Genomic DNA, 12,290 nt, shown 5'->3' with positions numbered 1-12,290 from the left:
CAACTCCAGGAGGTTATGTTTAACCCCAAATAAGATGAGGATGCCTTGTATTTCACTGTATTATTATTTTATTTATGAATTTTCTACAAAAGGCCAAAACTCCATTTCTCTTGATTAAAAAAAAAATGAAAAAAAATTACAGAGATCTATGTGATCACAGAATAAAGAGAGGCATATTCTGCCATGTAGAAAAAAGAAAAACAGATGGACCCAATATTAATGCTTCTGATAAAAATGTATCTTCATACAGGCATATCAACCTAGCTCATACTGGAGAAATGCCTGTGGTGACTAACAACAACAACACACACACACACAGACACACACACAAGAAAAGAAAGAAAAAGACAGAAATACTTGCACACTTTAATCAGTATTCTGATCATGTGTAAAATAAATCCAATCTTTATTATTTTAAAATGATTTCACAACTTAGGTATAAGGATATTCATTAAGACAATATTTATTATGAAAACTAGAAAGAGCCTAAATGCCAAGAAAAGGACAGCTGGATAAGTGAAATAAAGTATTTCCAAACAATAGAAAATATACAGTCATTAAAAGACATGGAAAGATGGTCATATATTGTTAGATGAAAAAAGCCATTTACAGAACAGTGTGATCCCATTTTTTGAAAAGTATGTATTTATTTATATTGATACATATAATAGTATGTGTAGACTATGTATAAGAATGAGAGAGATGGAAATATCCTCAAAATATCAATAGTGCTTATCTCTGTGATAAGGGATAAGGAGGGTTTTTCTTCCTTTTTTTATTTCTATTATCTGTATTTTCATATTTGTTTCATTTATCATGGATTATTTGAATAATAAAAGTAAACTAGATACCAGTACACAAAAACATATGTACACACACATAGACACACTAGTAGGCCTTAACAGAAATTCACCAAGTGACAATGCTTGAGTAACCTGTTACAGTACAACTTCAATCATACTAGCAAATATTAAGGTTAATTTAAGGAAATGATTAACTATCGCAAAGTTGCAATAATGGTATCAGTGACCACAACAATTCAAATACAAGCACATAACATAATTGGTATTAGATAATATAACAATACATTCAGTTCCCTTTTCCATTTATCTATCCCGTTTTTATCCACATTACCCAACTTGGTAATTCTCTATGTCAGTGGTTCTCGGCTGGGACAATTGCTCCCTAAGAGGCATTTGGTGATGTCTGGAGATATTTTTGGTTGTCACAGTGGGGGTGGGACAAGGGTGATGCTTCTGGTATCTCATATGTAGAGACCAGGAATGATGCTGAACATCCTACAATGCACAGGACAGCTTCCCACAACAACAAATTATCTGATAAGAAATATTGATAAATCCTGCTCTAGATAAAAAGAACAGGGGTAATAGAGTAGGGATACGTGTTAGAGATAGGAGGATGATCAAAGCTTTCCAATATGGAACAGCAAACTGTATACAAAGGACAACTGTGTACAGAGGATAACAATGTAGGTCTACCTGCTATATGGTCCTCTTCTGGTTTTTTGTCATATTTTATGCTCAGCAGAGCTTTTGTACCACACATATCCTAACCTTTTCACATTGGGAGATTTGTAGGGGTCTCCATACATAATTTGTATAACTTCAATGACAGGATGGTTGTAAAAGACAGACTGTAATGATCACAATAGTAATATACATACTCGTTCTCCTTTGGGGCCTCTATCTCCAGGCTTCCCCATGATGCCCTGAAAAACAGATATCAACACTAGAAATCACTGATTGCCAAGATTCTTCATCAATCCAATTGATCTAAATGTCTACAAGTATTCTGGATGCAGTTATGCATTTGAACTTCTAAGTGGTATTTTCCATACCTGAGCACCTGGTAATCCATCTTTTCCATTTATTCCCTAAAAAGAAAAAAAATGATTAGTATTTCTAATTCGGCATTAGCAGACATAGTTAAACACAAAAAAAGGGTAAAGTTTCAAGGATAATTTCTTAATCACATTTTTACTGACATCTTGGTGAGGCAATATGGTGAAGCGGAAATCAAAACTGATAGAACCACACATCCCTGAGTGCAAATCCTGGCTTTGTCACGTATTAGTTCCATTGACCTTGTGCAATTTACCTAACTTCAATGACCTAAAAGCTAAAGATTAAATAACATGTAAAATGCACTGTTGCTGTTGTTAGGTGCCATCGAGTCAGTTCTGACTCACAGTGACCCTATGTACAACAGAAGGAAACACTGCCTGGTCCTGCACCATCCTCACGATCATTGTTATGCTTCAGCACATTGTTGCAGCTGCTGTGTCAATCCATCTCCTTGAGGGTCTTCTTTGTTTTTGCTGACCCTCTACTTTACCAAGCATGATGTCCTTCTCCAGGGATTAATCCTTCCTGATAACATGTCCAAAGTATGTGAGACAAAGTCTCACCATCCTCGCTTCTAAGGAGCATCCTGGCTGTACTTCTGCCAAGACAGATTTGTTCATTCTTTTGGCAGTCCATGGTATATTCAATATTCTTTGCCAAACCATGATTCAAGGGTATCAATTCTTCTTCCATCTTCCTTATTCACTGTCCAGCTTTCACATGCATATGAAGTGATTGAAAACACCATGGCTTGGGTTAGGCACACCTTAGTCCTTAAAACGCATTAAAAAAAAAAACAAATAACCAAACAAACAAACCCAGTGCTGTCGAGTCAATTCCAACTCATAGCAACCCTATCAGACAGAGTAGAACTGCCCCATAGAGTTTCCAAGGAGTGCCTGGCGGATTTGAACTGCCGACCCTTTGGTTGGCAGCCATAGCACTTAACCACTACGCCACCAGGGTTTCCTTAAAATGCATAGCCTACCTTAAATAGTCAACAAAGATTATTTTCCTTACTTCTTCTCCTATTAGGTACAGTCTAAGAAATAAGCGCATGCCCCACGGCACTGGTGGCTGGTATATAACATTCATTTTTACCTGCTACCAAGTTTTCTGGCACAAAGGATCATTCTCTGTAAATGGTCTCAGTTGATTCTGGGGAAATTTCATTACATGGCCAGAGCATGATCCTGCTGTGCAGTGAACTGTCAGCCAGAGAATGACTGTTATTTTTCAGCTGGAAAACACCAAAGGAAAGCAAGAAACCTGCAATCATGGCTTTTGAGAGTATTAAATAGTGACTTTTTATTGGAAAACTGGTATTTTCCTGAATTTTACAAGGCAGTTCTGGAGGTGGTAATAAAATCCAGTCCTGCTCAGAGATTTATAAGACTGGGAGAACTACTGGCCGGGCAATGTAAGAAAGAAAAACACTTGGGGTCAAATCAAATACCTAGAGTCTAACAGCAGCAGATGTGTATTTGAGATTTGATTTGAAGAGGGAGATCAAGGTGGGGATAATGATTTCTTAGCCAGCAGGCAATCGCATGGACATGCTCCTCTGAAAAGCCTAGGAGACTTTTATTGTGCTAGAAAGGATTCTACGAGGATGGAACCGAACACAACCGCATGTTTTCACTGCTATAAATTACACTAAAGTCTGTCACAGTTGATAACCCAACCAAAGACCCCTAGCCTCTCTGAAGCATCCTGGGAATTTTCTGGAGTACTTTAACTAAGTACATGTTACCTGAAATGCACGGTTCAAAGAATTTATTACATCCAGGAATACAAGCAACAAAGGGAGAGCTGATTAAAGAGAGGATGTGAAAGAAGCAACTGTGTCACTTGAATAAAAGAAGATAAATCTAGTGTAAAAACATAATTCAAGCTTTGGTAACAATATAAGAAAAGAAATAACCCTGTAACCTTTTTCTGTGTGTTGTAATTCATCAAAGACTACATGCATGCTCTCTTTTGTATATGAAGGTGTCACTAACTTTCCATTTGTAAGGTGTTTGCCCCTCTTTCCCCTCATCTCACTTTTTTGGCAGAGCCCCAACCCCAGGTAAAACTAACTTTCTGTCTACCTTACATCTGCCTCTGAGCAGCTGTTGTGGCTGAAGAAAACCAAGGATCCTTGCTCATTGCTCCAACCTAAATGCATGACAGCAGATTGAAAGCAGCCCCTCATGTTACCCAGCCATTCTTCTATATTCCCTAGTTGACTCCCTTTCCTTTTCCCCAAAAGTACTCTTTCTCACATTTTTCAGTCTCTTCAAACCTCCAGTATCAGCTCCTCACGTTTAACTGATGACCTCGATTCTTTCCCTGAGAAAATAAATACAATCAGGAAAGAGCCACCTCGCCTTCCCTCCATGAGATCCACCAACCTGTGTGCATCTGTAACCCAACTTCTAGCTCTCTCCCTCCTGTTAAAAAGGAAGACCTGCCACTGTTCCTAGGTAAGACCAGTTTCCACTTACAAGTGGAATACCAATCCCTACCTCCCTGCCACTCAAAATTACCTTCATTCCCTTGTATCAATCAAATTATCCCCTTTCAAGTGGATCATTCTTTTCAGGATACTAAAGTGCTGTCATTTCTCCTACCAATGACCTCCCAGTTTCTAAAGTCAATGGACAATTATCAGACCTATATAACTTATCTGTATGTTTATGACTCCTTCTTCTTTAAATACTTTCTTCACTTGACTTTCAGGAAACCCCATTCTCCTGGTTTTCTTCATATCTCACTAGATGTTCCTTCACAATCTTCTTTGCTGGTCCTTTTTCTAATAGTGGAAATAATCTCTTCTCTTCCTTATCCATAGTGACTCTGTTTTGTTCAGAAAAAGAACCAGCTTCCATCGAGTCAATTTTGACTCATGGTGACCCCACGTGTTTCAGAGTAGAACGGTCCTCCATAGAGTTTTCAATGATTGTGATCTTTTGGAAGTAGGTCTCCAGGCTTTTCTTCCAAGGAGTCTCTGGGTGGATTTGAACTGCCAAACTTTTGGTTAGTAGCCAAGTGCTTAGCTATTTTGTGTCACCCAGGGACTTCACTTAAATACCCAGAGTAGTCCCTCCAGCCCTGCTCTCTCCCTGAATTCCAGATACATATATCCACTGTGTACTTGACATTTCCACTTGGATGTCTACTAGGTACTCCCATACTAACACGTCCAACATAGAAAACTCTTGGTTTTCCCATCCAAACTCACCTACCTCCAGTCTTCTCATCTCCCATGCTTCATCTAGTCCATCAGCAAGTCCTACTGGCTCTCCTTCAATGTACATCCTAAATTTCTCTACTCCTCAGGACCTTCCTGCTCTCACTGTCATTATTTCTCATGGGTATTGTGGCAGTAGTTCCTCACTGCTCTCTCTTCTTCCACCCTGCTCCTTACAGTCTGTTCTCCACATGATAGTCAGAATGATCATTAAAAATGTAGTTTGCTTATCTTCTTTCCGTGCTACAAATGCTCTAATGGGTTTCTGTCACACTTCAAACGAAATCTAAACTTTATTCCATGGCTTAGAAAACTCTGGCAGCTGCCTAGCTCTCCCTCATATCTTTCACCACTTTTCTTTTGCTTATTCATTCTAGACTTCATGCCTTTTGCTGTTTTTTTTTTGGAACACAATAGGCTCATTCCCCTACTAGCCGCTTCTTTTTCCTGAAAAAACATTCCCCCAGACCTTCCCATGGCTTAAGCTCTCACTTAAGTCAGGTTTCTGCTCAAATGGCAGATCTTCTTTAACCATCCTATTTAAATGTGCACCCATGCAGCCTGGCATGTAGTAGGTACTCAGGAAACATTTGTTGAACAAATAATCTACTTTTTGCATAATTCTCCTGGGGACCCAATGGCAAGTGTTTACAAGATGGATTACAGGGGCTGGGGGTGGGGAATTGGCAAGAGGAGGTGTGCAGGGGGGCAGCAAATGAGACTAATATTTATTGAGCACCTCCCACAGCATGGCACTGTAAGTGCTTTCCGTATGTCATGTCAGTGAACCTTCACAGAAACTATCTGAGTCAAAATTCAAATCTAAATCATCTTGGCTCTAAACTCCACATGCTTTCTCTTTTTCCCCGATGCCTCCTCTGGGAAGATGGTGGCCAGGGAATCCACCGACCCTAATGGTTTCACAGAGGTACTGAACCAGCCTCATGAGCTCTGCGCTGCTTGTTCACCTTCAGTCCTCCCCTTGCCTAACAAACACCTCTTTCCATACACAAGACAGCAAATAAGCAAAGGAGCAGTGACCCTCCATAAGGAATGAACCTGAGGGTAGAGGTATGTCTTATTCATCTTTACATCCCCTCCCTCAGGGCTTAGCACATCCTTGGCAAACAGCAGGGACTAGTTGAATACATGTTGAATTGAATTAGTAGGAATGATCGTTACAGTGTCACATCCATACTATGTATCAGTAACCAAGAGCTCCTTTAGGACACAAAAAAGAGGATGATATATTTGGCAGCAGTGATTTACAAAAGTATAAAAACAAGGCCCAGAGAAAGAGGAGGGAATCTGAGAAAAGAGCTTCTACTTTAGTCTTTGGCTTAACATACAGGTGTTATATCTGTGGGCCTTTGGTTTCCTCATATTTTAGGATGTGACGGGCCTTTTTTTTTTTTTTTTAAAAAAAAAAAAAACTCTGCTGAGCACATTAGACTTAAAAAATAATGAGTCTAGGTTCCTGGTGTTCAAACAAAAATTTCACCCTTTTTACCCTCGTTTCAGACATAAATATACCTCAAAAAGAGCTAGGACACTTAGTGAGAACCTCCCACCCCTCCAAAATATCCATCTGTAGAATCTATTCCCTGGAAACTGCTTGTTCAAAGCTCTGATTTTCTGAGGAGACAGGCCGAGAGGCAATGGTCAGAGTGTTTCTCAAAGTGGAAAATTTTAATAGCTAAGAAGCACTTACTGGTTTTCCTGAGGGTCCTTCTGGTCCAGGGAAACCTATATCTCCAACAGGTCCTCTTTCACCCTATAAACATGTCCACAGACAAAAGTCAGTTTCCAAGAAATGCTTTAAAACTACATTCAACTACAACTGTTAAGAACTTTTAAGAAAGCAAACTGTTAAGAGGCAACTCACTGGTTCCCCTGGGATTCCCGGAGGGCCTGGAGCACCGGGCTTTCCCTGGTGAAGCGAATCAAAGAGAAATGTTATCAGCCAAATGACCGACACCATGTGCTTCCCCTCCCCACCTGAGAACTGAATATGCTGCCGGGGCTATGAGTCTCTGAACTAAAATGGCATTCATAAAGGAAAAACATCTGTGGGAATGTACATATGTGTGTATGGTGGGGGGCAAGAAAGAAGGATAATATTTTTAAAAATATTAAATCAAAGTAGTCTCATTGCTGGAAATCCCCCTTGTGCCTAGGTGACTGGCAGCTCTTCTTCAGGGGTGGGGGGGAAGAGAGAGACAAAGAAGCTTTTGGTTGGCTTTGAGTTTCACAAGAGATTTTGTAAATTCATAGTAAGATAGCTTGAAAGCAAGAACATTTGATTTGAAAAGCGATGTTTTGTTGGGAGGGAGAGGAAAAGATTGGTTTGTTCCAAGAGGTCATAGCCTGGAAGACTGACTATAGAGAGATCCTGGAGTAGAGAGAACACAGGGTGGGGACCACAGAGGATGATGGTCCAGCAGAAACTGGAAGTGGAGAAAAGCCAAAGTGTCCAGACCAGGCTTAAGAGGCTGTCTGGTCTGAGGAGTTACTTCCCACCCCTTGGACCTAAAGTGGTTGGAAAAGGTGGATAAGGTGAGGATGTAGGTGTGGGGCTGAAACCATAAAAAATCCATTAGGGAAATCAGAAAAGGAGGAGCTTTTTCTCACTTGCTGTTTAGAATTCTTGGAGATCGCCTCACAGGTACAGATAGGGATGAGTGTGGCATCTAGGCAGACATAGGCCTGAGAGAGCACTCTTGGCACCCCACAAACTATGTGTGTGAGCAAGAGTTCCCAAAGTTCCTCTGGATCCAAGTTGGGTGATATGCTAGAGATGACCAATATCCAGAAGGGTCTTAGAGGGGGAGATGGAGGCTCTGGAGAGCTCAGGCCTTGTGACCTGAGATGAAGTAATCACAGGGACATTGGTGGCAAGCAGCAGCATGCCAGAGGTCAGGTAGTACCAGCAGAGGCCTCAGAGGCCCCACCCCTGCCAGCACTTACAGGAGCTTCCTCCAGTGTACCCATATGCCATCCTGGGAGAAGTGTGAAAGAAGCCCTAGAGAAATCCCTGATAGGGCTGAATATGCTGGAAAGGGACAGACCCATCTGTTCTAGGAAGAGAGGAGTGTGTCCCACAGCAGAGTGACCGTGATGTGTCTGAGCAGGCGGGCCTTGTTCCTGCTTCAACCAGAACAGTCTCCTTTTAGCTATGCTGTTTTGATCCACGATAAATTTCAGTTATAAAAAATGAAAGTTTATTTTTTAATTACATGCTTCTGTAATTGTAAATTAAAATCCTTTTAATTATGAGATATGGAAACTGCTTTTTAAGGGGTCAGAACAACATACCAGATCTTGTCCAAGAATATATTAAAAAACACAATTTGTATAGAGAGTGAAGAAGGAATACTGGGACTATCCTGACTCCTTTGCAGAAAAGTGCTGCACAGTGTTCTGGACTTCCCTTTTGGGGATTTGAAACAACCTGGGTATAAGTAACTGGGGAAAGGAGTTGTGATTTTGTTTCATAAACTAAAGCATAAAAGCTGGAAAAAAGCAAAACAAAACAAAAAACCTAAAAGTAAACATATCAGATCTTAGACATCCAAATAAGTGGCAGCCTAATTCCTTAGTCCTATCATGCTGCAAGGGATCTCTGGTGGTGCAGTGGTTAAAGCACTCTGCTGCTAACTGAAAGGTCTGCAGTTTGAACCCACCAGCAGCTCTGCAGGAGAAAGATGTTAACAGTCTGCTTCTGTAAAGATTTATGGCCTTGGAAAGCGTATGGGGCAGGCAGTTCTACTCTGTCTTATAGGGTCGCCATGAGTCAGAATTGACACAACAGCAGTGGTTTTTTTTTTGTTTTTTATCATGCTGCATCCTTTAAAGATATCTTTGGAACGTCTCACTTCGATTGCTTTTTGAGACTGTAGTACATCTTTTAAATTATTTTAATGGTGGCCAATATTTTCTCTTGAAGGGTAGATTTAATTTAGGGTGATAGGCAAAGGTAATTTGTAGTCACACCTCAGTGAATAGAATGCAGAGACAGATACCAAAAATATCAAACCCAGTGCCGTCGAGTCGATTCCGACTCATAGTGACCCTACAGGACAGAGCAGAACTGCCCCATAGAGTTTCCAAAGAGCGCCTGGCAGACTTGAACTACCGACCCTTTGGTTAGCAGCCATAGCACTTAACCACTACACCACCAGGGTTTCCATAGAGATAGGAAAAAAAAAAAAACAAAAGGCGTTTGTGTTAAATCTTCCAGGAGATCTTATGCGCTTAGTGAGGCACAGTTTAACAACCTGTTCCCTACAGTATTGTCATGTCAATGTGATGCCATTGTTTTATGAAGGCCATGAGACAGCTGCACCTCCCATCACCAAACCAAAATCCCATTGCTGTAGAGTTGATTCTCATAGCGGCCCTGTAGAACAGAGTAGAACTGCCCCACAGGGTTTCCAAGGAGTGGCTGGTGGATTCGAACTGCTGACCTTTTGGTGAGCAGTGGAGCTCTTAACCACTGCACCACTAGCACTCCATAGTTCCTTATACAGCAATATAACGATGGGTGATTTGTACGCCTCCTTTGGAATCTGTGTCAGACCCTCAGGTTTTCATGATTCTCTCATTCGAATGATATATTGGCTTCAATAAATCTCCTCAATTTTACTTAAGTAGAATTGTAGAGTCTTTTCTTACAACAAGACAAAAACAGGCTGTGAGTATAACGGGGGTAGGTTGTTAAGTGGGCTCTAAGGACAATTCCAGAAACAGAGTTTCAAATTTGTTGCAAGCAACTATGTTGGGGAAGGGCCGGGGAAATGGGAAGAAGTGGGTAGCCTACTTTCAAGAAGAATTAAAAAAAAAAAAAAATCAAACCTGTTGATGTCCAGTCAATTCAGACTCAAAGTGACCCTATAGGACGGAGTAGAACTGCCCCTTAGGGCTTCTTAGGGTGTGATCTTTACGGAAGCAGACTGCCACATCTTTCTCTCATGGAGCTGCTGGTGGGTTCTGATCACCAAGATTTTGGTTAGCAGCGGAACGCTTAACCACTGTGCCATCAGGGTTCCTTTCCAGAAGAATGCTTACTGTATGTAAAATTTTGCAATGCTTGCTAAAAAAGACATTTTGATTTTGCCTTTACAGTCATACTAATACTTAACTAGACCTAGGTCAGGTAAATAGGGTGATAAACCAAAAACCAAACCCATTGCCGTCGAGTCTATTTCAACTCATAGTGACCCTATAGAACAGAGTAGAACTGCCCCATAGAGTTTCCAAGGAGTGCCTGGTGGATTTGAACTGTGGACCTTTCAGTTAACAGCCATAGCTCTTAATCACTACACCACCGGGGTTTCCAAGTAGGGTGATGGCATCCTCTATAAAGAAAACAGGTAATGGATGGGGTTTTGTATTTTATTATCAGACTGAGTAGTTAAATGAGTGAAGTAGAGTAGCCTCCGGCCCTGTAAGTGATGGGGGTGGTGCTGGGTAGTGGGGCTCATTTTTATCTTTCTCGTGTTCCTATGATTCAAGCATAGGGCTTTCATTGACTTTCCTGTGATGTTATCTTGGAACTATCCTGCAGGAGCACTGAGGAAGAGGATAAATGGTCTCTAATTCATAAAATGTGACCACAAAATTTTAATTAGAGCATCATGAAAGAAGATCAGAATGATCCCTAAGGGCTCAGGGAAATGATTTCAACCTTTCCTAGAGTGCTTCCTATTCATTTGAAAAGACCTTGATGAGATTTAAACATTTGACACCAGAGAGCAACAAAAATGATTGAGAGGATTGAAGGGCTATTTTACGAGGAAATATTAGCAGCAATAAAGCTCTGCTAGGTTTTTGTTTAATACCACTCAGCTTAGTGAGAACTGGAAACCCTGGTGGTGTAGTGGTTAAGAGCTATGGCTGCTAACCAAATGGTTGGCAGTTCAAATCCATCCGGCACTCCTTGGAAACTCTATCGGGCAGTTCTGCTCTGTCTTATAGTGTCGCTATGAGTTGGAATTAACTCCACAGCAATGGGCTTGGTATTTCCTTTTTTTTTTTTTTTCCTAAAAGGGCAAACTCAGATAGATTATAGCTTTGTACAAGGAACGTGAAGAACATGCCCGAGGATGAGAACTTTGCCTTTTGAGGCTCAAGAAACCTTAAAATATGCCGAGAATACAGAAACAAAACAAGCTTTTCAAAGCTGTGCTTTTATATTAACTTATAAAAACCAAAAACCAAACCAAACCCAGTGCCGTCGAGTCGATTCCGACTCGTAGCAACCCTATAGGACAGAGTAGAACTGCCCCACAGAGTTCCCAAGGAGCGCCTGGCGGATTCGAACTGCCGACCCTTTGGTTAGCAGCCGTAGCACTTAACCACTACGCCACCAGGGTTTCCTAATAATGTATAGTCATAGGTTAATGGGGCTTTAAAAATTTTTTTTCTTCCCTAATGAAAGAATAAATTAGAAAAAGGTGAAAATAATGGAGTATTCTTGAGGTGGGAGGCGGCCAAGTGGTTTTATTTTTTAAACTGGAGATTATAGAAACCTACTGGCATAGTGGTTAAGAGCTAAGGATATTGATCAAAAGGTGCACAGTTTGAATCCACCAGGCACTCCTTGGAACTCTATGGGGCAGTTCTACCCTGTCCTATAGGGTTGCTATGAGTCAGAATTGACTTGAAGGCAGTGGGATTTTTCTTTTTTTTTTAAACTGCCTTTGGAATTAGGGTGTGTTCCTTAGTCCTTTTTGTTCCTTGGTGGTAGGTTTGCAAGGCACCCTGATGGTGCAGTGGTTAAGTGCTCGGCTGCTAACTGAAAGGTTGGCGGTTGGAACCCACCAGTCACATGTGGCAATCTGCTTCTGTAAATATTACAGCCTTGGAAACCCTGCAGGGGCAGTTCTACTCTGTTCTACAGGGTTGTTATGAGTCAGAATCAACTCTATGGCAATAGATTTTTAGATTGGTTTACTGTGGAGCTTGTTGTTGCTATTGAGCTCATTGTAACTCATGGTAACCCATGTGCTAGAATTGTTTAACTGCGAAATGAATGTGACATAATCTGGACTCACCGATATCCCAGCTATTCCCGGGGGACCTGCTGGGCCTCGATCTCCCTATTAAGATTAAAAAAAAAAAAAAAGTAAAATTTTTACCTGTAAAATTAATACTCAAATGACAATTTGGATTTAGTAAAGCTTTTCTTT

General features: G+C 40.8%; 1 protein-coding gene across 1 annotated transcript in view; it reads right to left on the bottom strand.

Annotated features, from left to right (window-relative positions):
- Positions 1-12,290, bottom strand: part of COL19A1 (collagen type XIX alpha 1 chain) — a 376,494-nt gene that overhangs the window by 21,707 nt on the left and 342,497 nt on the right. Inside the window, exons 42-46 of the mRNA XM_049873731.1 lie at positions 12,156-12,200; positions 6,986-7,030; positions 6,812-6,874; positions 1,859-1,894; positions 1,685-1,729 (exon numbers count right to left, since the gene is read on the bottom strand). Of these exons, the coding sequence (XP_049729688.1) occupies positions 1,685-1,729; positions 1,859-1,894; positions 6,812-6,874; positions 6,986-7,030; positions 12,156-12,200 (234 nt within the window). The remainder of the gene's footprint in view (positions 1-1,684; positions 1,730-1,858; positions 1,895-6,811; positions 6,875-6,985; positions 7,031-12,155; positions 12,201-12,290) is intronic.

The sequence above is a fragment of the Elephas maximus genome, chromosome 1 (genome assembly GCF_024166365.1).
Source record: "Elephas maximus indicus isolate mEleMax1 chromosome 1, mEleMax1 primary haplotype, whole genome shotgun sequence".
Classification (NCBI taxonomy): domain Eukaryota; kingdom Metazoa; phylum Chordata; class Mammalia; order Proboscidea; family Elephantidae; genus Elephas; species Elephas maximus.
Note: the sequence above shows the minus strand (reverse complement) of the source record. Positions and strands in the feature narration are given on the sequence as shown.